Source organism: Lutra lutra, chromosome X, assembly GCF_902655055.1.
Source record: "Lutra lutra chromosome X, mLutLut1.2, whole genome shotgun sequence".
In the NCBI taxonomy this organism is placed as follows: domain Eukaryota; kingdom Metazoa; phylum Chordata; class Mammalia; order Carnivora; family Mustelidae; genus Lutra; species Lutra lutra.
In genome coordinates, this window is record NC_062296.1 from 51,997,972 (window position 1) to 52,019,734 (window position 21,763).

At 41.0% G+C, this 21,763-nt stretch overlaps 1 protein-coding gene across 4 annotated transcripts in view; it reads left to right on the forward strand.

Moving 5' to 3' along the window:
- Window positions 1-2,456: 2,456 nt before the first annotated feature.
- The window catches only part of OPHN1 (oligophrenin 1), a 559,535-nt gene continuing 540,228 nt past the window's right edge, over window positions 2,457-21,763 (forward strand). For 3 of the 4 annotated variants that reach the window (XM_047715717.1, XM_047715716.1, XM_047715715.1), the window contains exons 1-2: window positions 2,458-2,766; window positions 3,292-3,462. In XM_047715717.1, the coding sequence (XP_047571673.1) occupies window positions 3,309-3,462 (154 nt within the window). In that variant the 5' untranslated portion in view covers window positions 2,458-2,766; window positions 3,292-3,308. Of the gene's footprint in view, window positions 2,767-3,291; window positions 3,463-21,763 lie in introns of all 4 variants that reach the window. The other variant, XM_047715714.1, reaches the window with a different exon arrangement.

Here is a 21,763-nt window from a genome sequence, read left to right on the forward strand (position 1 = left end):
TATGGTGATCAATAGGAGACTTTCAAGTATAAAAATATATTATAATGGAATACAATTCTGTGGGGAGAATGCAATGTATATTCGATTTCAAGGAGAAGAAAGGAACAATGCAAATTTTCTGAAGGTTAAAAGAAAGTTTACACTTTTGTGTTTAATGTTGATAGTGGGCATCAAATTGCTCTGGTATTTAGAATCCAGTGAAAATCTTTAAAAGCATAACATAAAGGTTTTATTCTAAGTTGTCAATATGTATAGTATACTGGATATTATACCTTTTGCAACTACTTGATGAAAAATTTCGTTGTCAACCTAAAAATATGTGAGGGAGTACATAACTTCTCAAAATTCTTCTAGGGGTTATGTGAATAAAAGTTTGAAGATCCCAATCTTATAGTGCTGTTGTGAGGGTGAAGTATAATGTGTGCAAAGCATCCAGGATAATGCTCAATTAATGCAGCTATTATTTGAGGACTGAGTTCTAATTTTGATCCTCTTTCTTCTCTGGTATTTGATCCAGGGCATTTTGATCCAGGCACTTTGGCCTCATTGTCTAGATAAAGGATAAAACAGATGGCTGTAAAAACACTTTGAGTATAGGAAGTTAGACAAGCAAGAGTGTACCTAACATCAATAATGTCAGTGGTAATATTCATAGTGATGAAAACAGGTATAGACTCTATAAGTCAAGGCATATAGCAGATATGCAATAAATGCTTGTCAAATTAGTGAATGAATGCTATACAGAACCTTGCTAGAATGAAAGACCATATGCCTGTTTATTGGACACCTTCCCTAGTACCTGCAATAGTGTTTTAAAAGCCCAATTTGGACATTTTCTCATAAATATAAAATGAGTAGGCAATAAAATCCTTCCCTGGGATGTGGCTACTTATTAATCTTCTGAAGGCATTTCTTCATTGGACTCTTTACCATACTGCAGTATAGTGTAGTGTGTAAGAGCAGTGGGTTCTAGAGAACCAGCTGGGTTAGTCTCAAGTTCCAACACTGCCACTTAACTAGCTGTGTGTCTTTGGGCAAGTCATTTAACTTCTCTTCAAGTGGGGTATCTTTACATGGGCATAATAAGGATACCAACCTCATAGGGTTATTGAGTATTAGTGAAATGGGTTTATAGAATTACAGGTTGTATGGAAAGTGGAGCAATGTTGCCTCGAAATATGTCCATGTCCTAATCCCTGGAACCTGTGAATATATTACTTTATGTGACCAAAAAAAAAAAATCACAAATGTGATTCAGTTAAGGATCTGGAGATGGGGAGATTATCCTAAGTTATTTGGTGGGTTCTTTTAAGTAAAAGAGGGCAGGAGAGTCAGTGTCAGGGCAAGGCAGTGGGAGGAAGACTTGATTAGGCATTGCTGGCTTTGAAGATGAGGGAAGGGGGCTATGAGCCAAGGGATGTGGATAGCTTTTAGAAGCTGGAAAAGGCAAGGATGTGGATTCTCGCCCTTGAGCCTCCAGAAAAGAACACAGCCCTCTGACATCTTAGTTTTGACTCAGTGAGGTACATTTCTGATTTCTGACTTCAAGAACTCTAAGACAATAAATTCAAGTTGTTTTAAGTTACCAAGTTTGTGGTGACTTTTTTTTATAGCAGAAATATGACCCCCATACAGGTGGCTTAGCCATTATTACTCTATTTACAGCCCCCTTCAGTTCTGGCTTTTCTTGGCTTTCTTCACAGGGCAATGTAATCTAAACACTTCTCCAAAATAAAAATGGATCCTTTTGCCCATGTACACATGATTTTCCAACGCAAAGCTGCTCTTAATCTCAAGGCATCCAACTGTAAGAGTAGCCACAGTTCTCCCACCTTGACAATGAACAAGAGGTCTCTCAACTAAGCCGCAAGACAATTTATAACATCCTGTTCTTAGTTTTTCCACTTACACACGGAAAATCATGTGCTTTAATGAACAACCTCTGCGATGAGTGGAATCACAAAAACCATGCTCTGAGGTCCTTTTCAGAAAAAAGTGAACTCCTAATTATGGCCTCCCTTCCTTTGGCAGGGAGTTCTGAGCCTAACATTGCGATCCTCGGGTAGGAGCCAACCCTTGAGGTTGTTCAGGTCGAGGGCCCAGGAGAATTAGAACACTAGGATAGGGAGAAATGGGCAAGGGAAGGGGAAAGGAAGTTGCTCTCACAGAGGGAGACTGGAAAGAGTGTTAGGGAAAACAAAAACAACAACACAGCCAAGTAATGGGAAGTGAGAGATGGCCTCCCGCAACCGACGCCTCCGCGGTTTTTCTCGCTCGTTTTGGAAACTTTCCCTCTTTAGGCTCCAGGGCGGTGCACCTGCCTCTCTTGGCTGGGCGGGAGGAACGAGCCTGGGGCAGGCTGGGAAAGTCTTGCCTGGAGAGCCTCCGCCCTGGCGGGGTGTTGGGGAGACTGCAGGGAGGAGTCATGGGGCGAGAAACGGAAAGACTACATCTCCCAGGCCTCCACGCTTTCCAGCTGGAGTCCTAGGGCTCTGAGTGCTCCCCAGTTTCCGTAGTGAAGCGCCAGGCTACCGCAGCTATTGTGCGTAGCGATATCGCCCTCCCCTTCCCTCTCGGCTGTCTAGGGTGGAAGGCTACGTTTCAATTACTGCCAGGGCTTAACCCCTCCGACGCCTAACAGGACAGCAGGCCGGCTCCCTTGGACCAGGAAGAACTCTCAGGAGCAAGAACAGTTTGGTAACGCAATCCCAGGGTGCGTGGAAGACAGTTGAAGAAGGAGCCCGAGTGTTGGGGATCCGCGCAAAGGTTCGATAGGGCGGGGCGGGAGCTCTGGCTTTAAGAAGGGGGAGGGGATAGTGCAATCAGGGTTGCCCGCGGAGTTCAGCAAAGGAAATCTTCAGTTAGCTCGGAACAAGGAGCGGGGAGAGGAAGCTTCCAGTCCCAGCGTCCACCCCAGCCTCCACCCTGGGCGGGCCAAAGTGTCACGTTTGCAGTTGCTCAGGAAGGATCCCACTGGTCTCCGGAGGCAGGCTGGGCTGCCTGTCTGGGGAGGCAATGCCTTGGGGGCATGCTGCTTGCTAGGCAGAACCCCTCCAGGATCGGACTGCATTAGTTAGGTCTCTGTGTCACCTGAAGCAATTGCCGGCTGCCTGCTTCCGGTGGAGACCAGCCAGTTCTACCCAGGAATCTCAAAGGAACAGGTACCTGTCCTCCAAAGGGAGGGAGGCTATGAGTTTCCCAGGCGGGTCCCACACTCAGTTCCCCCCTTCTCCTTCCCCCTACTGTCCCGCTGATGCTCTTGGTCTTTGTGTCTTTCCTCGCTCCTTTCAGCCCTTGCCATCAGAACCATGGGGCATCCCCCGCTGGAGTTCAGCGACTGCTACCTGGACAGCCCCGATTTCCGCGAGAGGCTCAAGTGTTATGAGCAGGAGCTGGAGAGAACCAATAAATTCATTAAGGACGTGATCAAAGATGGCAACGCGCTTATCAGCACAATGAGAAGTAAGTGGAAGGCTTTGGTGGATGAGCTAGTGGCTCTGGCCTTTAAGCTCTTCCACACCACAGGGGGAAGGGAGGTTTCAAAGTGCTTTCCAATTCAGTTCTCTGAGGCGAGTGGGTTTCCGAACACTTCAGAAGTGGGGTCAGTGGAAGGTGGTGGCTGTACTTAAAAGGACTTGACCTTACAAGACTTGATCAGTACCTGTGCCAGGGACCTTCTTGCTCTGCAACTATCATTACTTGGCGGATTGTTGTTCTGAAGGGACAATTTGCCTGTACTGTTGGACATGTTTAGTACTCATGTGTACTATCTATCTATCTATCTATCTATCTATATATTTGGGTAAGGTAAGGAGACTTTCAAGCTGACCAAGGAACTGCCCCAGCACCTTCTAAATAAGAGAGATTCGAAGCTGGCAGAACAAGTAATGGTTTTGTCCTGGCCTATGGTTGCTAACGAATGAAGGTTGGGGTAGTGAAAGAAGATTCCCTGTATCAACCTGTTTTCTAAGGAAAGTTCCTTCGACCCAGAGATTTTTTTTTTTCTTTTAAGGTACTGAGCTATGGGGGTGCCTGGATGGCTCAGTTGGCTCAGGTTGTGATCCTGCAGTCCTGGGATAGACCCCGCATTGGATTCCCTGCTCAGTGGGAAGCCTGCTTCTCCCTCTCCCAGTCCTCCTGCTTGTGTTCCCTCTCTCACTGCGTCTCTCTCTCTCTCTCTGTGAAATAAATAAATAAAATCTTTTTAAAAAAGATACCACAAACACAAATTTAAAAAGAAAATAAGGGGGAGGGAGACAGGGAGAGGGTGGTGGGGTTATGGACATTGGGGAGGGTATGGGCTGTGGTGAGTGCTGCAAAGTGTGTAAACCTGGCGATTCACAGACCTGTACCCCTGGGGCTAATAATACATTATATGTTAATTTTAAAAAATAAAAAAAAAAAAAGAGAAAGAAAATAAGGCACTGAGCTATGGTTTTGGTCAGAGTCAGTGTAAGCTCAGAATTTTGGATGGCCTCACATGCCACTGAATTCTGCTTGGGGGTGAAACAAAGACCTTCCTAGTACCTGGCACAAGGAGCCCAGTCCCCAGAGAGCGTACTTCAGGGCTAGGCTTAAGGGCCACTGCTCTGAAGGAACCTCATCTAGCTTGGCTTTGCCAGTGGTCACAGCTGACGGCTGTGGGACCCTACCCCCCCTTCTTCACTGTGTGGAGTTTTTATTTCTGCTAGTTGGCAGAAGGCTTGGAGTAAGAGAAAGAATAATAAACATTCCCAACAAGAGTGCAGGCGAGCCAGCCCTTTGCGCCAAAGTATATATACCCAGAAGAATGGAGGCTAGCGTTTGGGTGGAGTGATAATTTTTTCTCTTCTTGGCTGCAAAATGGTTTCAAAAAAGAAAATCACTGCTCAGAGTCACTGGTAAATGTGTCCTGTCGGCTTATGACTTTGTTCTGAATGCATTTATCCCTGAAAAACTGTCTAAGTCCTGTGTGAGGACCTTCTTAAGGCAGATGGAGTCCATGAAGAGTGGGGAGAAAGGCTTGGTATTTTTGTGCAGCTCTTTTGATTTGCTCCTGGCAGGCCTGTGCTTTCACTGCCAGTGTTGTCTGCCCACTTTGGTCAGAATATATAAGTGGCCCACGTCCCCGCTGGTCATTTGATGGAGTCTGATTATTAATTTTTTTGGTCGTATTGTGGTCCAAACAAGAGCACACTCTCCGCAGCACCTGAAAGATGGGGAATTGGAAATGCTGGTCCTTAGAGGCATATAGGCTGGGCTTTGGGGTGTGTTGTCACTTAATAGAATTCACTGAGGGGTTAAAGATATGCAGGTTATGACACAAAACTATTTAGACAGATTGAGGGTTCATTGAAATGAAAGGGGGAGAATGTTTGGATTTTTTAAAAAAAATTTACTTAAACTGCTTGGTATATGTAGCTCCTCATAAACCCCCGAAAGGGGTGTGAAGTGTATGGTAAGCTGAAACTGCTAAAAAGTGACCAGCTACAGAGAGATTAAGATTTTTAAGAGACAATAAACAGTTCAATAACACATTTGAGGAAGAGTAGATTTTTGTATGCTAAGGGCAAATAGTGGTTCTGACTCTTTCCTTCTCTGAAATGGAGACTGGTAAGAATCAGCAGTTATTAAGGCCTAAACCTTTGCAGATGGGTGGAAGATCCAAGAAAATATTTTGGCCCATGGGGCTTCTTGATATTCAGGGTGGTTTTCTGTTTCCGAATATACATAGAAAGCCAAAATAGGGCAGGGAGGAAGTAAAACCCAGCAGCTAACCCACACTCCATTTCTTCCCTTTAAGTTGCATGATTCTAAAAACATGATTAGGTAGAAGCAAAGGTGGGATGTTTCCCACTGTCTTGACCACAGTAATGTTTATCCTCCCACTCCACTTCCTTACACAGTGCTAGCGATTTCAGAATGAGTGGGGAAGCAAAACAAAGGTAAGCTTTTCTTTGTGTGAAGGAAACAGGAAAAAGAGAAGGCTGGAACTGGAGTTAGAAGAAGTGGCTTTTCCATCTTGGGATAAGATGGCATAGATTGCTGACTTCATCTGTTAAATAGGGGTGATTATACCAACCTCACAGGGTTGTTGTGAGACTCAAAGGAGTTAATGGATTATGAAAGTGCTTTGTAAATGGAAACAGTCAAACATAGAAAGTTGTTGATAATGCGTCTTTAGGTTAATAATGTATCTGATGGTGAGTGTGTGTTTTTCAGTAGGTTTCTGAAGGGCAATGAATAAGCAGAAGTCGTTGGAAACATATTTTTTACTGTCATCTTATTGGAAAATGTCACTCCCTACATTGGCATATCTCAGCAGTTAATTTTGTCTTCATGTGTGGGGATTCATTTTGGCATTTGGAGCCTGGCATGAAAGGCTGATTGTCAGAAAGAATGATTGACACCTTTCCCTTTAACTTACTCCGTTGACTAGAAAATCAAATGGCTAGTGTTTCTAGGGACCAATGAAACTTGGTGCATTGTGTTGCAAAAACTAGGTGCAGTTTTTTTTTTTTTTTAAGTTGTTAGCCTAGGTGGAACTGGATTTCTGCGTTTATCCTGTTTGTGTCTGATTTTGTACAGAGATCCAGATAAGGTTTAAGTCAACTTTGTGTGATGATTTATTCGTTAAACATGGGTCCCTTTTGAACATTTAGGTTTACTTATCTGTCCTCAGAGATAAATGATGTTATGAACAATACTCAACATGTCTCTCTCTTGGGGAAGTGGTTGATTACGCCCCTTTAAATGTGATCTATTTATAATGGTTGGAGTACAAGATGATGGTTATAACTTAAACTAATGGAAGATAAAAATACCGTGACTCTGAAAGGTGAACATATTGCTTGCTTTTCTGTTTGTCCTTTGTTTTTCTGTTGGCAGTTTTGGTCCCTGATGTTGTTTGAATATTTTCTAAACACGCAGGCTAGGAATTATTCAGAACAAGTGATGTGGCTCCTGCTTATATCACAAGGCAACATGATACAGCTAATAAATGTTATATATAGTTCAGTGAACACATACCATTCATTCAGGAAATGCCTGTGCACATACTGTATTCAGGCTGCCATGCTCAGGGCTGTCACAAATGTGGCAGTCTTTGTAACAATGGATCCTGCCCTCAGAGAGTTCCTAGACTAGTAGGAGAGAAAAGACATGGGTAGAGATGATTATCAGGTAAAGATCACTATCACTATCCCTATCAGATGTGGGTAGAGGTCACTATCAGTGGATGTGGATCCTAGCCATAAGAATGGAACAGGTGGATATCATGGCACATGAAGACCAGCAGGAGAGCTCATTTCTTGGTGAGAGGGCAAGGAAAAGGAAAGAAGGAAGTGGCATTGGAATTTGTCTGAATTCATACTTATTGCTTGTTTAACTGTTCCCATTGCCAGGCATTGAAATATTATAACAGCCTTATGAGGTAAGGATGATTATTCCCATTGTACAGATGAAGAAACTGAAGTTCAGAGGTGCTAAATAACTTTCTCAACAAATAAGGGCAAGAGTCTGATTTAGAACCCAGACCTGAGTCTGAAGGCCTTGCTTATTTTACTGTGTTGCACTATATTCAGGATGAGGTATTTCATGTAGTAGAAATGACCCAGAGGATGTAAAGGGACAGCAGATAATTCAAGTCATCTGCAATGGATAGGTCGCAGGAAGGGCATTTTGGGGAGATGAAGTTGGAATGGCAGGTTGAGGCCTTACTGTGCAGGGACCTGTTAAGTACGTCAGATTTTTCTTGATAGAGGGAGGGAGTATTAAAAATGTTTTTGGTAGGAGAGAAGCATGATTTGAGCTGTGCTTCAGGAAGATTCATCTGATAGTGATGTGTGAGGTGAGCAATTCCACACAAACATCTGTGACTTTTCAGAAGTTATTTGGCAGCTTTAAATTCCCTTTTTTAAAAGATTCATTTGTTTATTTGAGAGAGGGAGGAGGGGCAGAGGAGAGACAGTCTTAGGCAGACTCCATGCTGAGCGGAGAGCCCAACATGGGGCTCCATCTCATGATCCTGAGATCACAACCTGAGCTAAAACCAAGAGTCCTTCACTTAAGTGGACTGTACCACCCAGGTGCCCCTAAATTCTCTTTGATATAGCTCACGGGTCAGCAGCAAATCTCTTCTGTAAAGGGCCATGTTTTAGGCTTTGCAGGCCATACAGTCTTGGTGGCAATTACTTAACTGCCATTGTTGCGAAAAAGCAATCATAGATAATATATACATGGAATGAAAATGGTTGTGTTCTAATACAACTTTATTTGTTGACATGGAAATATGAATTTCACTTAATTTTCACATGTCATGAAATATTCTTTTGAAATTTTCAGCTGTTTAAAAATATAAAAAATATAAAAATATAAAAAAAATTTTTCAGCTAAGGGACAGAGGCAAACATAATAGGCAACAGATTGGGTTTGTCTCACTGGTAGCAGTTGGCAGACTTTTGATACAACTAGTTAACCTAAAAAAAAGCTAAATGGATTTTTATTGGTAAGGCAATGAAAATAGCTAATGGTAGCATTTCCAGCAACTAGGTTTACTTTGGTGTGCTGTTTAACTATGCCTGATCCAGAGTCGGGGATCACAGCCTCAAGTGCTGTCAGGGGCCAAGGAGAAAATGGAAAAGTTTAAAGCTGTTGGAAATGGGTTAATAGGGCTGGAATGATTGGGGTAAAATATAGCAGCCTCACCACATTCAAACGGCCTTTACTTTCTTCTTTTTTAAAAAATATGTGCTAACTAAGTAAAATACATTCACAGCCTATTTTTTTTAAAGATTTTTTATTTATTTGACAGAGATCACAAGTAGGCAGAGAGGCAGGCAGAGAGAGAGAGAGGAGGAAGCAGGCTCCCCGCAGAGCAGAGAGCCCGATGTGGGGCTCGATCCCAGGACCCTGGGATCATGACCTGAGCCGAAGGCAGAGGCTTTAACCCACTGAGCCACCCAGGCGCCCCTCACAGCCTATTTTAAATCAGGTTGCAACTCCTGAGCTAGATGATCTAACTCTATTAGTCTATGAGTCTTGGATGCTAATGTGCTAGGGAAATGAAAGGCGGTAGTCTCCAGATAGATATTTCTCCTGGGAAGCACTACTATGCATTGTTGGCATATGAGTGAAGGCAGAATGATAATATAATGGGAAAAACCCCAGACATGAAGATTAGATTCTTGGATATGGTTCTATTACTAATGGGATCTGTGACCTTCATAAGTCATTTTGCTGGGGCCCCAGGTCTATAGCTTTATAAAGGTAGGGTTGGGCAGTAAATCTGTAAGCTCACTTTCAGCTCTAACATTCCATGCCTTTTTTTTTTTTTGTATTGCATATTGTAGTTTAATCATTTGGGAAAGGAATGACTAACCCAATTATAGGAACTTATTTTATGCCTACGTAAATGTTCACATTATTTTAGTGTACATGTCAGTATTTAAATAGAAACATTTAAACAAAAATTTTAGTCTTTCAAAAACCAAGGATAACATACTTTATGTATGTTTATATAAAGCAGATGTTAGAAAAAAAATAATTATATCACCAAGCCTACACATATACATGTATAGTCACACATACATAGGCTGTCTGGGACTAATTAAGACTTATGTTTTATAAGAATTCAAAAAAGGGGCCTCTGGCTGGCTTAGTCAGTAGAGCATGTGGTTCTTGATCTCAAGGTCATGAGTTTGAGCCCCATGTTAGGTGTACAGACTACTTACAAAAATAAACAACATTAAAAAAATAAAAATATAAAAGATGCATTCTGTTCTAAAAATGTACATGAAGTTGATAAAGTAGAAATCATGTAATTTGTATAGTTTTTATAACCTAGTCTTAAATTCTTTAAAAATGGCACTTTCTTATATTCTGTACTTACATTTTATACTTTTAAAGACCAGAGTTTTAGATGTTTACATTAAGGTGACCTTTTGGAGTATCTGTTTACCTCTTGCTTTGGCAACTGGGGCACCTATATGGTGAATGCTTTCCTGGAAGGATGGATTGATTCCCTTTGTGAGGCAAATTTGATCTTGAATATCCTCAGTGGGGAGTCATCTCCAGCTTGACACAGAGAGAACCTGGTTGCTAGTTCCTGCTCTGTCACTAGCTTGCTGTATGATATTGAATAAGTATTTAGCTTTGTGAGCCTGAGTTTTCCCATTTGTAAAATTAGAGTTTTGGTCAGTAAGCCTTAGTGTTCCTCCTGGTTTTATCATTCTCTGTTTTCTGGGCTGCAGCTGTCTTGCTCATAGTCAAGCAGCCTAAATTGATTCTGTTATGAACTTTAGAGCCCATCACCTTTACTCTGGAAGAGCAGGCAAGGGGAAAATCAAACTGATATGTCCAGCATAACTAGATGACTTGAATCGTGCTAACTTATCTGATTACCTTCTTGATGAATGCTTCCTGAAAGGTGTCACCCTGATGGCTTTTCATTCTGTCCTGAATAGCTCTGTAGTGAGAGAACCCAAAACTTTTAATTCCTTTGGGGTGGGTATAGTGTCATGCTGTGCAGGGAGGAGTTGGTGATGTAATATACATTCTCAGCAGATATCCTGTCATTATCTTGGTGATACTTAATTAGTGCCTTAGAACACATGGGGTTATTTTAAATACTCTCTGAAGTCAGATCAATGTAATGAGTATGTTATATGGTACTGTTATCAGTAGGGGTTAACCAGTGTCAAATAGAATTTGGTGGAGGCATTATTGCCATGTTCATTGAAGGCCCTCAGAACACCAGATTCCAAAGTCTAAAATAGTTGGAGAGTAGTGATGTAGGGATTTGGGAGGAGAAGTGAACCAAGCTTTAATAGTGATGAAGGAAATAGTGATGAAGGAAAGTTGCTTTTCAGCTTAATTTTTATAGCCTCACTTGTTAAAGCATAGCCACAGACTTGTTTATTCTGGCTTCTGTTTCTCTAATCATTTACTATAGGAATTTTCTAAAGCCCATGAAGATCTAGAAGGAAATATGGTTTTCCAGGGGTGTACCCTGGAAATCTTGAGCTGATTTTTTTTTTTTTTTTTTTTTTTGCTAGTGGGATAGAGAGCCCTCATGATGCTTGATTGGACTTGCATCAAGTACTAGAGCTTTGCACAATGTAAAGGCATTTCAATTAATTCAACATGGATTTGCTAAGCACTTGTATGTGTCAGGTACTATCTTGGAAATTGGGGGAATAATGGTGAATAAGGCTGCTACGGGCTCTCCATCTTGGAGCATAAAACATAAAACATCTGATTGCTCATTTAAATAGTTTAATTACAATTGTGAGAATAGCAATGAAAATTTCAGGGTATGATGTATATTCTATCTGATGTTACAAGGAGGGGTGTTGTGGGGGAGAAAAGGGAGTTAGACCACAGGGATGTAATTTCCCATAGGAAAAAGAATGAACTGAAAAAGGAAGAGTTCTTAAGTCAAAGCTACCTGTCTTACTACACTTGGTAGTTAATGGTCCTGGCTAATGGTAGTTAATAGACACATCAAGTGAGTGGAAATTTTCTCAGAAACAGACAGAGTATAGTACATCTCATGGAGTCTTCAGGGAAAATCTGAAGTACCTACTATCTCCTTTTATAAATATATTACAGTTTTTTTGATTGGTAAAACATGAACATGGTACAAAATTCAAAATGTACAAAAGGCTAAACCTTCTGCCTCCTCTGATGTCCCATTTCCCCAGTTCTCTACCCTAGCAGCAACAACAGGTAGCTGTTTGTTTATTCTTTACCCCATTGCTTCTTTTAACTTCTGTTTCCTCAGGAGTGTGTTTCATTGTAGGCAAATTTCCAGGCATACTGGGGCAAGATATCCTTAAAATTGTGTTTGGAGGGAATGGTAGATTAAATACCTCAGAAAATTGACTCTGTGAACGCAAAGAGGACACTGGAAAAAATTGTCAAAATTAACTTTTCAGAACTTTGGAAATTAACCAAAAGGCTTGCACCAATCTAAAGAGTGTTTACTGATGAAAAGATGTTGAACCTTTGTAGCAGCAGGGTTTGTGGCATTTTAACTTAAACTGTCTCCTTTTCCCTTCTCCATAGTTTCAGGGTAACCTTGAAAACCAACAGCCTTATAACCACATTAGCTGTGAAAACCAGTCCTTTTAACGTCTGGGGGGTGGGGGGAAGACTGGGTTTGTAGCTCCTCAGGAACTCACATACCCAGAGTATTGTCACTATTTAACCTTCTCAAAGCTCCCTAGAAAATCCCATTAATAGGGCTTCTCTTTACTTCACCTGACTTAGGGCTAGCTCAGTGGGAAAAATTCTATCCCTAGGGTGTTTAACATTACAGCTGCCTGAGACTGCAGTACCCGTAGGGCAAGCAAGAGCCTGGGCAAAAACATGAAAGGAAGAAATGGGGAAATGAGATACCCACTGGAGGTTTTGGTAAACTCTGACATATTCCTGAAGATCTAGAAGGCCACATGCATGTTCTTTTCTAGGCTGTTTGTGTGCCTAGAAAAGACCTCTGGGGGCTCTAATTTTCCCCCTATGCTTGAACTTGAGGCAAAGTTGTAAACTACCTGGCTGAGTGTTGAGGGAATGTCCCAACATACACACAGAGCTCCTTGGCAAAATGTGGCAGTCTTAGTGGTTCAAGTCATTTAAGAAGATATCTGAAGTCACTAGCTGGCCACTAATCTAACCAAGCAGAGAGTCAGTGGCAAGGAATACAAGGAATACAAGCATTACAGACATAATCTAAGAAAGACACTAAACAAAGCAACAGCAACAACAATAATAACAGGACAACAATAGCAACAAAACCTGGGGGTCAAGATCTGATTTCCAGAGGTACCACATTATATTGTTTAAAATACCCGATTTTCAAAAAAATTAATCAGGCATGCCAAAAAAATTATGGCCTCTATGCAGGGAAAAAAGCAGTCAGTAGAGACTGTCCCTGATGTGGCCTAAATGTTGGAATTTAGACAAAAAATTAAATTCAGCTAATATAATCAAATAAAGGAAACCATGTTTAAAGATTTAAAGGAATGCATGAGAACAATGTATTAACAGACACTGCAAAGAAATAAAAATTGTAAAGAAGAACAAGAGAAATTCTGGAATTGAAAAGTAAAATAGCTGAAGTGAAAAATTCAGTAGCAGATTTGAGCTAGCAGAAGAAAGAGCAAAGAACTTGAAGATAAATCAATTGAGATTATCTGGTCTGAGCAAAAAGAGAGAAAAAAATGAAGAAAAATGAACAGAGCCCCAGAAACTGTGGGACATAATGGAAACTGTGGAACACCAATAATATACACATTATGGAAGTCTCAGGAGAAGATAGATTGAAAGGAGCATAAAGAATATTTGAAAAAATAATGGCCCCAAACTTCCCAAATTTGATGAACAACACTAATCTCCAGGTTCAGGAAGCTCAAAAAAACTCAACATAGGAGAAACTCAAGGAGAGCCATACCTAGATATGTTATAGTTAAACAGCTGGAAACCAAAGACAGAGAGAATCTTGAAAGAAGCAAGAGAAAAATAACCGGGTTCCTTATAAGATTAAAAGTGAACTTACCAAGAACCATGGAGACCAGGAGCCAGCCCTGGTGAAATTCAAAGTGCTGAAAGAAAAATAATATCAACTAAGAATTCTGTATTCATGAAAACCATCCTTCCTCCTTCAAAAACAAGGGAAAAATTAAGACATTCTCAGGTAAACAAAACCAAAAACTGAGAATTTGTCACTAGGAGATCTGCCCTATGAGAAATACTAATGGGAATCCTTCAGGATAAAATGAAAGAATGATGAATGGTAACTCAAATCTGTACAAAATATAAAGAGTATCAGTACATGTAACTATATATGAAGGTCTAAAAGACAGTCTTTTAGTAACTCCTTTTTTCCTACCCTATTTATTTATTTATTTTTTTAAAGATTTTATTTATTTATTTGACAGAGAGAAATCACAAGTAAGCAGAGAGGCAGGCAGAGAGAGAGGAGGAAGCAGGCTCCCTGCTGAGCAGAAAGCCCGATGTGGGGCTCGAACCCAGGACTTGGGATCATGACCTGAGCCGAAGGCAGAGGCTTAACCCACTGAGCCACCCAGGCGCCCCTTTCCTACCCTATTTAAATGACAACTGCATAATGCAGTATTTACAAAGCTGTGTTAATGAGCTTATAATACATAAAGATGCAATACATATGGCAATACAGCACAAAGCGGTATGGGGGGAAGGAAATAATTATATTGGCACCATGTTTCTATATGCTTTCTAAATTAAGTTAAAATTAATCTGAACTTGATTGTTTTAAATTAAGATGGTAATTGTAATCCTGAGGTCAGCCACTAATAAAATAACTAAAAAAAATACTGAAAGAAACAAGGGAATTAAAATAGTACAATAGACAATATTTAACAAGGAAGAGGGTAGTAATGGAGGAAGAGAGGAAACAAGATATATAGAAAATAAATGGTAAACATAAATCCTGCCTATCTGTAATTAGGTGTGAATGGAATACACACTGCAGTAGAAAGGCAGGAATTAGTAAAATGGATAAATTGATTAAAACATGTACTGTCTTTAAGAGTTACATTTTGGGGGCACATGGGTGGCTCAGTGGGTTAAGCCTCTGCCTTCAGCTCAGGTCATGATCTCAGGATCCGGGATTGAGCCCTGCATTGGGCTCTCCTCAGCAGGGAGCCTGCTGCCTCTCTGCTCACCAGGGAGCCTGCTTCTCCTGCTCTCTCTGCCTGCCTCTCTGCCTACTTGGGCTCTCTCTGTCAAATAAATAAATAAAATCTTAAAAAAAAGAGTTACATTTTGGATTCAGAGACACAAATGGTTGAGAATAAAAGGATGGAAAAATATTCCAAGCAAACAGTAACCAAAGAGAGTTGTGGTGGCAATACTAATATCAGACAACATAGATTTTAAAAAAAAAGATTTTGTTTATTTACTTGAGAGAGAGAGAGCAAGCAGAGGGAGAGGGGAGAGCAGATTCTGTGCTGAATGTGGAACCCGAAGTGGGGTCCAGTCTCAGGATCCAGAGATAATGACCTGAGCTAAAAACAAGTCAGATGCTTAACTAACTGAGCCACCCAGGTGCCCCCAGACAACATAGATTTCAAGACAAAGTACTTTTGACATAAAAAGAAAAATATTTTATAATGGTAAACACAGTCCATATATCAGGAAGATATAGAATTATAAACATATGCACCTGACAACAGAGCTCCACAATACATGAAATGACAGTGGCTGAACTGAAGAGAGAAATAGATACTCTGAAGATAGTAGTTGGAGACTTCAGTATTCTACTTTCAATAAAGGCTAGATTAACTAGACAGAGATTAACAAGGAAATAGAAGACTTGAACAATACTATAAACCAACTAGTCCTCTTTCAGACATTGTAGAACACTACATGACAAAGGTAGATACACATTCTTCGCAAGTGCACATGGAACATTTTTCAGGATAGACCTTCTGCTAGGCCACAAAACATGCATATGTATATTTATTCACATGAACTATATTCTCTAGCTATAGGTGAATGAAATTATTAATAACAAAAGGATATTTAGGCAGTTCACAAATATGTGGAAATTAATATCACAGTCACAATGTGTGATTAACATCACACATTGGGCCAAAGAAATCATAATGGCAATTAGAAAATACTTTGGAATGAATAAAAATGAAAACACAGGGACGCCTGGGTGGCTCAGTTGGTTAGGCAGCTGCCTTCGGCTCAGGTCATGATCCCAGCGTCCTGGGATCAAGTCCCATATTGGGCTCCTTGTTCTGTGGGGAGCCTGCTTCTCCCTCTGCCTCTGCCTGCCACTCTGTCTGCCTGTGCTCGCGCTCGCTCTCTCTCTCTCTCTCTCTGACAAATAAATAAATAAAATCTTAAAAAAAAAAAAAATTTAAAAAAAAAAAATGAAAACACAACACGCTAGAAATTAGGGGATGCAGGAAAATTGGTGCTTAGAGGAAAATTTATAGCTTTAAACACCTACATTAGAAAAGAAGAAAGATCACAATTCAGTAATCTAACCTTCCACATTAAGTTACTAGAAGAACAAACTAATCCCAAAGAAAGTAGAAGGCATGAAAAGATAAATATAAAGTGGAATTAAATGAAATAATGAATAGGAAGCCATGAGACAATTAAAAAAATCATAAGTTGATTTTTAAAAAGACCAACACCATTGAGAAATCATTAGCTAGACTGACAAAGAGAAAAGATAGAAGGTTTGACTTATTAAAAGCAGGAATGAAGGAGGGGACACTACCAACCCTGCAAAAAATAAAAAAAATAAAGGGAATACTATAAATAACTTTATGCCAATAAATTATGTAATTTAGATGAGATGGTCAAATTTCCAGGAAGACACAGACTACCAAAAATTGACTTCACAATAAATGGAAAATCTGTAGAGACCTATAACAAGTATAGACATTGAATTAGTAATCAAAATACTATCCACAAAGAAAAGCCCAGGCCTAGCTCGTTTCACTGGTAAATTCTTCCAAACATTTAAGTAAAAATTAATACCCATCCTTTGCAAACTCTTTCAAAAGAGAGAGAACACTTCTTAACATATTCTCTGAGGCCAGTAGTAGCCTGATCATAAAACCAGATATCACAAGAAAATAAAATTATAGACCAAATTCCCTTAATAGTATAGACACAAATGTCCTCAACAAAATGCTAGGAAACCAAATCCAGCAACACGTGAAAAGGATTATATACCATAATCAATTGGAATTTATTTCAGGAATCCAAAGATAGTTTAGCATCTGAAAATCAATCAGTGTAATAAGGTAATACACCAAATAATTGGAATAAGAGAAAAAAATATAATAGATACAGATATATTTTCTTAAAGACTTCTATTTATTTATTGGAGAGAGAAAACGAGTGAGAGAGCATGAGAACATGAACTGGGGGAAGGGAAGAGGGAGAGAGAGAAGCAGGCTCCCTGCTGAGCAGGGAGCCCAATGCAGAGCTCCATCCCAGGGTTTCCCCCTCCCCCACCTGATCATGACCTGAGCTGAAGGCAGATGCTTAACCGAGCCACCCAGGCGTCTCGATATGATACAGCTATTTTAAAAACCTTATTATGTTGAAAACATTAAACAAACTAGGTATAACAGGTTAGTGGTTGTCTAGGGCTGGGGGAGAGGGTGGGGATGTATTATGACTGTTAATAGGCAAAGGATTTCTGTTTGGGGTTGCAAAATTTTCTAATATTAGATTGTGATGATAGTTGTACAACTCTGTGACTATACTAAACCCCACTTAATTGAACACTTTAATGAGTGAGTTTTATGATATATGAGTTACATCTTAAGGATATTTTTTTCCCACATTGTGCATGTGAAACAGAGGTGCTTGGCATATAGTCCTACATTTTCTTTTGGTTCTTATAGAATAACAGACCTGGAAGGTTTTTTTAGAAAACTTTATATCCACTCTGTTGAGTTTATGTCTAGGGAAAAGGAAGCCAAAGGAGAGAACTGACTCCTTCAGGGACCTGGAGTTGGCATCCAAACGGGAACCAGAGTCAGATTTTCCATTCTAAGATTCTTTTTGTACTGTACTTTAAAGCAGGTATCTTGCATTAAAACTGCCTGGATATTTTTTACTGGGGTTGGGGGTACTTTTGTTTGAAATGACCCAGTTGGCAGGAAAGAACTGGACCCGAAGTAAATTTCCTTTCATTCCCTTCCCCCATCCTACCATCATGGCTGGGATTAAAGGTTTCCCTGTTAAGCAGACTAGCCTCAATTTAATTATGATGTGATTGTGTTTTCTGTCTTTTGTCATAGAAGAATGGCTGTATCTTCTGATGGTGTGATGCCTGTCCTCTTTGTTTCCTTCCCTAAGAGCCTACACCAGCTGGTTTGGCAGTTCTAGAGGCCTCCCCTTTTCTCTGCTCATTTATTGATGTTTTTGGCAAAAGCAGCTGCTTTTTTTGTAGTGGGTAGTGTATAATTGTGAAATATGTGGCATTAAAGGGTGACAAAGTCCTCCCTTCATATTATTTTTATCGTAAGGCAGCATGACGTTTCTTCTAAGTGACAAGCAGTAGGCACCACAGTATAGTATCATATTAGGAACTTAAAGGCAGTTCTTTGCAAAAGGTTTTCATTAAGGATTTCCCAGAAATAGGATGGCCACATTTCAGCTTCCAATTCTCTTTCCAGAGCCAGGCTGTCGTGGAAAAGCCTTTCCGTGTGATTGGAAAAATATGTATTATGTATGTGGCAGTTGACAGCTGGGGACTAATCCCCAGTTCATCCACCCTGAATTCATTAGGTGGGGGGAGGGCAATGAGTAACAAGCCAGCCATCAAGGTGTTTTATTGCTGCCCCTTACAACTTTTGTTTAGAGCAGGGGAAAAAACTCCAAAGGGAGTTGTAAAGAGAATGTCCTTACCACCATTGTCACCATGCTGAATTTCTCTTGCTTTTAACACGGGAGATAGTGATATCTCTTTGTATTTGGTTTGTCTGGAGAGATTTGTCTTCTAGAATCCATACCCATGCCCAGTGTTTTAGGATTTATGGGAATGATTGTTCTGTTATGGCACTAAATAGGAAAGCAGAAGGTAGTCAGTGTGCTAATTGGGTAAGAGCTCTGCCAGGGATTGTATGGTTGCACTAGGAGAAAGGAAGGGGAGGGAAAGCTGGGGCTTCATGGCATTTTGTTTGCTTTTCCTTTGTGAAAAGCAGTTGCTGTTCATTACCTTTTCTTTTTTTTTAAGATTTTATTTATTTATTTGACAGACAGAGAGATCACAAGTAGGCAGAGAGGCAGGCAGAGAGAGAGAGGAGAAAGCAAGCTCCCCAAGGAGCGGAGAGCCTGATATGGGGCTCGATCCCCGGACCCTGGGATCATGATCCGAGCCGAAGGCAGAGGCTTTTAACCCACTGAGCTCTCCAGGCGCCCCTTCATTTCCTTTTCTTTTTGACTAATGCACACTATCTTGCTGGAAATGGATGCATAGTGTTCCAAGGGCCCTTCAGAGAACATTTAACTCTTTCATATTTCAGATGAGGAAGCAAATTTAAGAGGGGATGTTCCTTGTCCAAGATCATGGAGCCAGTTGGTCAGAGAATCAGAACTGGAACACAGTAACCAGTCCCCGTTCCTGGGCTCTGTGCAGTATCACCGTGCCTCACAAAACAGTCTCTACTCTTCACAGCCTCTTCGCTGAGCCTGTGATCATTTTTCAGAATCACATTCAGATTGTGAAAGAAAAGACTTGCTTTCTCTTTAGTGCCTCTTGCCAAGAATGTATCTTCAGTGTTGGTCTGAAGACAGCCATGCGTTTCAGAGTTCTGCAGGAATGGAGTAGGGGAAGGAAGGTTCAGGAAGGCTAAAGTTACTGCTGTACTTTTTCTAGTTGGTGCTTGCCTAGCTTGATGAAGCAGAAGATCAAGAGAACAATCTCTCATAATAGAATTCTCCTCCAGATATGTGGAATTTAGAGAATCCAGTCATAAATGAGGAAGAAGTAATTCTACTACAGATTGGGTTGTTTCAGGTATGGTGAAGTTTGTGCTGGGCAATGACAAGACTGAGATCTGTGAATGTGATCTTACTCAGGTTGACCGATTACCTGGATGTGGACATAGATATAGGCCTAAACTGTGAGTATAGATATGGGTATAAATTAACATTTGCAGAGTACTTTATAGCATACAAGGCACTTTTTAAAAAGATTTTATTTTTTTATTTGACAGAGAGAGAGAGAGAAAGACAGTGAGAGAGGGAACACAAGCAGGGGGAGTGGGAGAGGGAGAAGCAGGCTTCTCATTGAGCTGGGAGCCCAATGCGGGGCTCGATCCCAGGACCCTGAGATCACGACCTGAGCCAAAGGCAGCCATTTAACTGAGTGAGCCACTCAGGCGCCCCTACAAGGCACTTTTACATATATTATGTTGCTTAATCTGGGAAGGTAAATATTTTTATCTTCATTTTATAGATGAGGAAACTAAGGCTTAGAGAGCTGAAGTATTTTCCCACTGCTAGTCTGTCATAGGACTAAGCCTTAGATTCTCTGAGTCATCTGTTTGCTGTTCCACATTGCTTTTATTCCCTTTAATGATGATAGAGAATCTAAGTGCTATTGAGAGGAATGGATAGTTTAGAAAGAACCAATGTGAAGAAGAGATATGTCGCCTTCTGTAGAGAAACAGGAGTGGCCACCAGAATGCGTGTACAGGGAAGCAGCCATTAAGAAGCTGGAGAAGAGCTGTAAAGAAGTGGGTAGCTGGCAGGATTGATGGCCCAGAGCTTGTGGTAGAGTTTCTGGCATCATCAACCAACTGTGTGCCATTCTGGGAAGGCTGCTGTGAAGAAGACAGTCTGGACCAGGGTAGAGGTCTTTAAAGGAGAATTCTCTGAAGCCAATGCAGGTGGTTAAAAAGAATTGAAGATGCCTCATACTGATGATGGGGGAGGGGGAGGCCCTGGGCAACATTCGTTACAGATTTGGGATGTAAAATGAAGCTTAGAATAGGGAATTAGTTAATAAAGAAGGAAGGTGGATATTTTAATAGGGCCACTTAGTTTACTATTCTAGAGGTTTCATGAGTGGTGCAGATATTATTTAGTCCAAGTTATGTGAATGTTGACTTTCCAGGCTAATACAGATCTTGTTCAAAAGCAGTTTTTCATCCTTACATGGAGTTGTGTGTTTGCCCTGATAGCATACATAACAACACTTTGTAAAAATAATGGAAATAAAACATCTTTCTTAAGATTTTTTATTTTTTTATTTTTTTATTTGAGAGACAGAGATCACAAGTAGGCAGAGAGGCAGGCAGAGAGAGAGGGGAAAGCAGGCTCCCCGCTGAGGAGAGAGCCCGATGCGGGGCTCGATCCCAGGACCCTGGGATCATGACCTGAGCCGAAGGCAGAGGCTTTAACCCACTGAGCCACCCAGGCGCCCCATAAAACATCTTTCTTAGTATTTTTCAGTTTGCCTCTTTTACCTATGATTTCAATTTGATCTTTACAGCAACTGGAAGAGCTAATCAGACAGGGTATTATTAGCATTCCTCTTTATACAGGTGAAGTGACCAAGGGCAAATAACCGTCTCCCAGTTTTATAGATGAGGAAGTTGAAATTCAGAGAAGTTATTTGCTCAGAGTTATTCAGCTAATGTGTGGCAAATTGAGGTCCAAACCCTGATTTTCTGGCTCTTGAGGGCTTCAGATTTTATTCTGTATTCCCATGGATTCTCTGTAGAATGGGGTCAGTGGTTCTGCCTTATGGGGTGGGATTGGGAAATCCATGTCTCTGGGCTTTCTTGTACGGTCTCTTGCTAGGGGGTGGGGCGGGTACCAGATTCTCCCTGATGTGTGTCCCAGCTTTGGCCTGGCTTTGTACGCAGCCCTCTTCTGCTCCTTTTTTTTTTTTTTTTTTTTTAAGATTTTATTTATTTGACAGAGAGAGAGAAATTAGAAGTAGGCAGAGAGAGAGGGGGGAAGCAGGCTCCCTGCTGAGCAGAGAGCCCGATGTGGGCCTCAATCCCAGGACCCTGAGATCATGACCTGAGCCGAAGGCAGAGGCTTAACCCACTGAGCCACCCAGGCACCTCACCTCTTCTGCTCCTTGAGCCTGCCCTTCCAACACCGTTTCTATGTGTATCTCGCTATCTGTCAAATTCTTACTGTTCACTCTTTTGTGTTGCCCATTGCCAGCTGTCATCTCCTGCCTTCTGGATCATAGGAAACTCTCTCAGAAACCTTACCTTACTGTGCCTTGTTTGTATGCCTCACCACC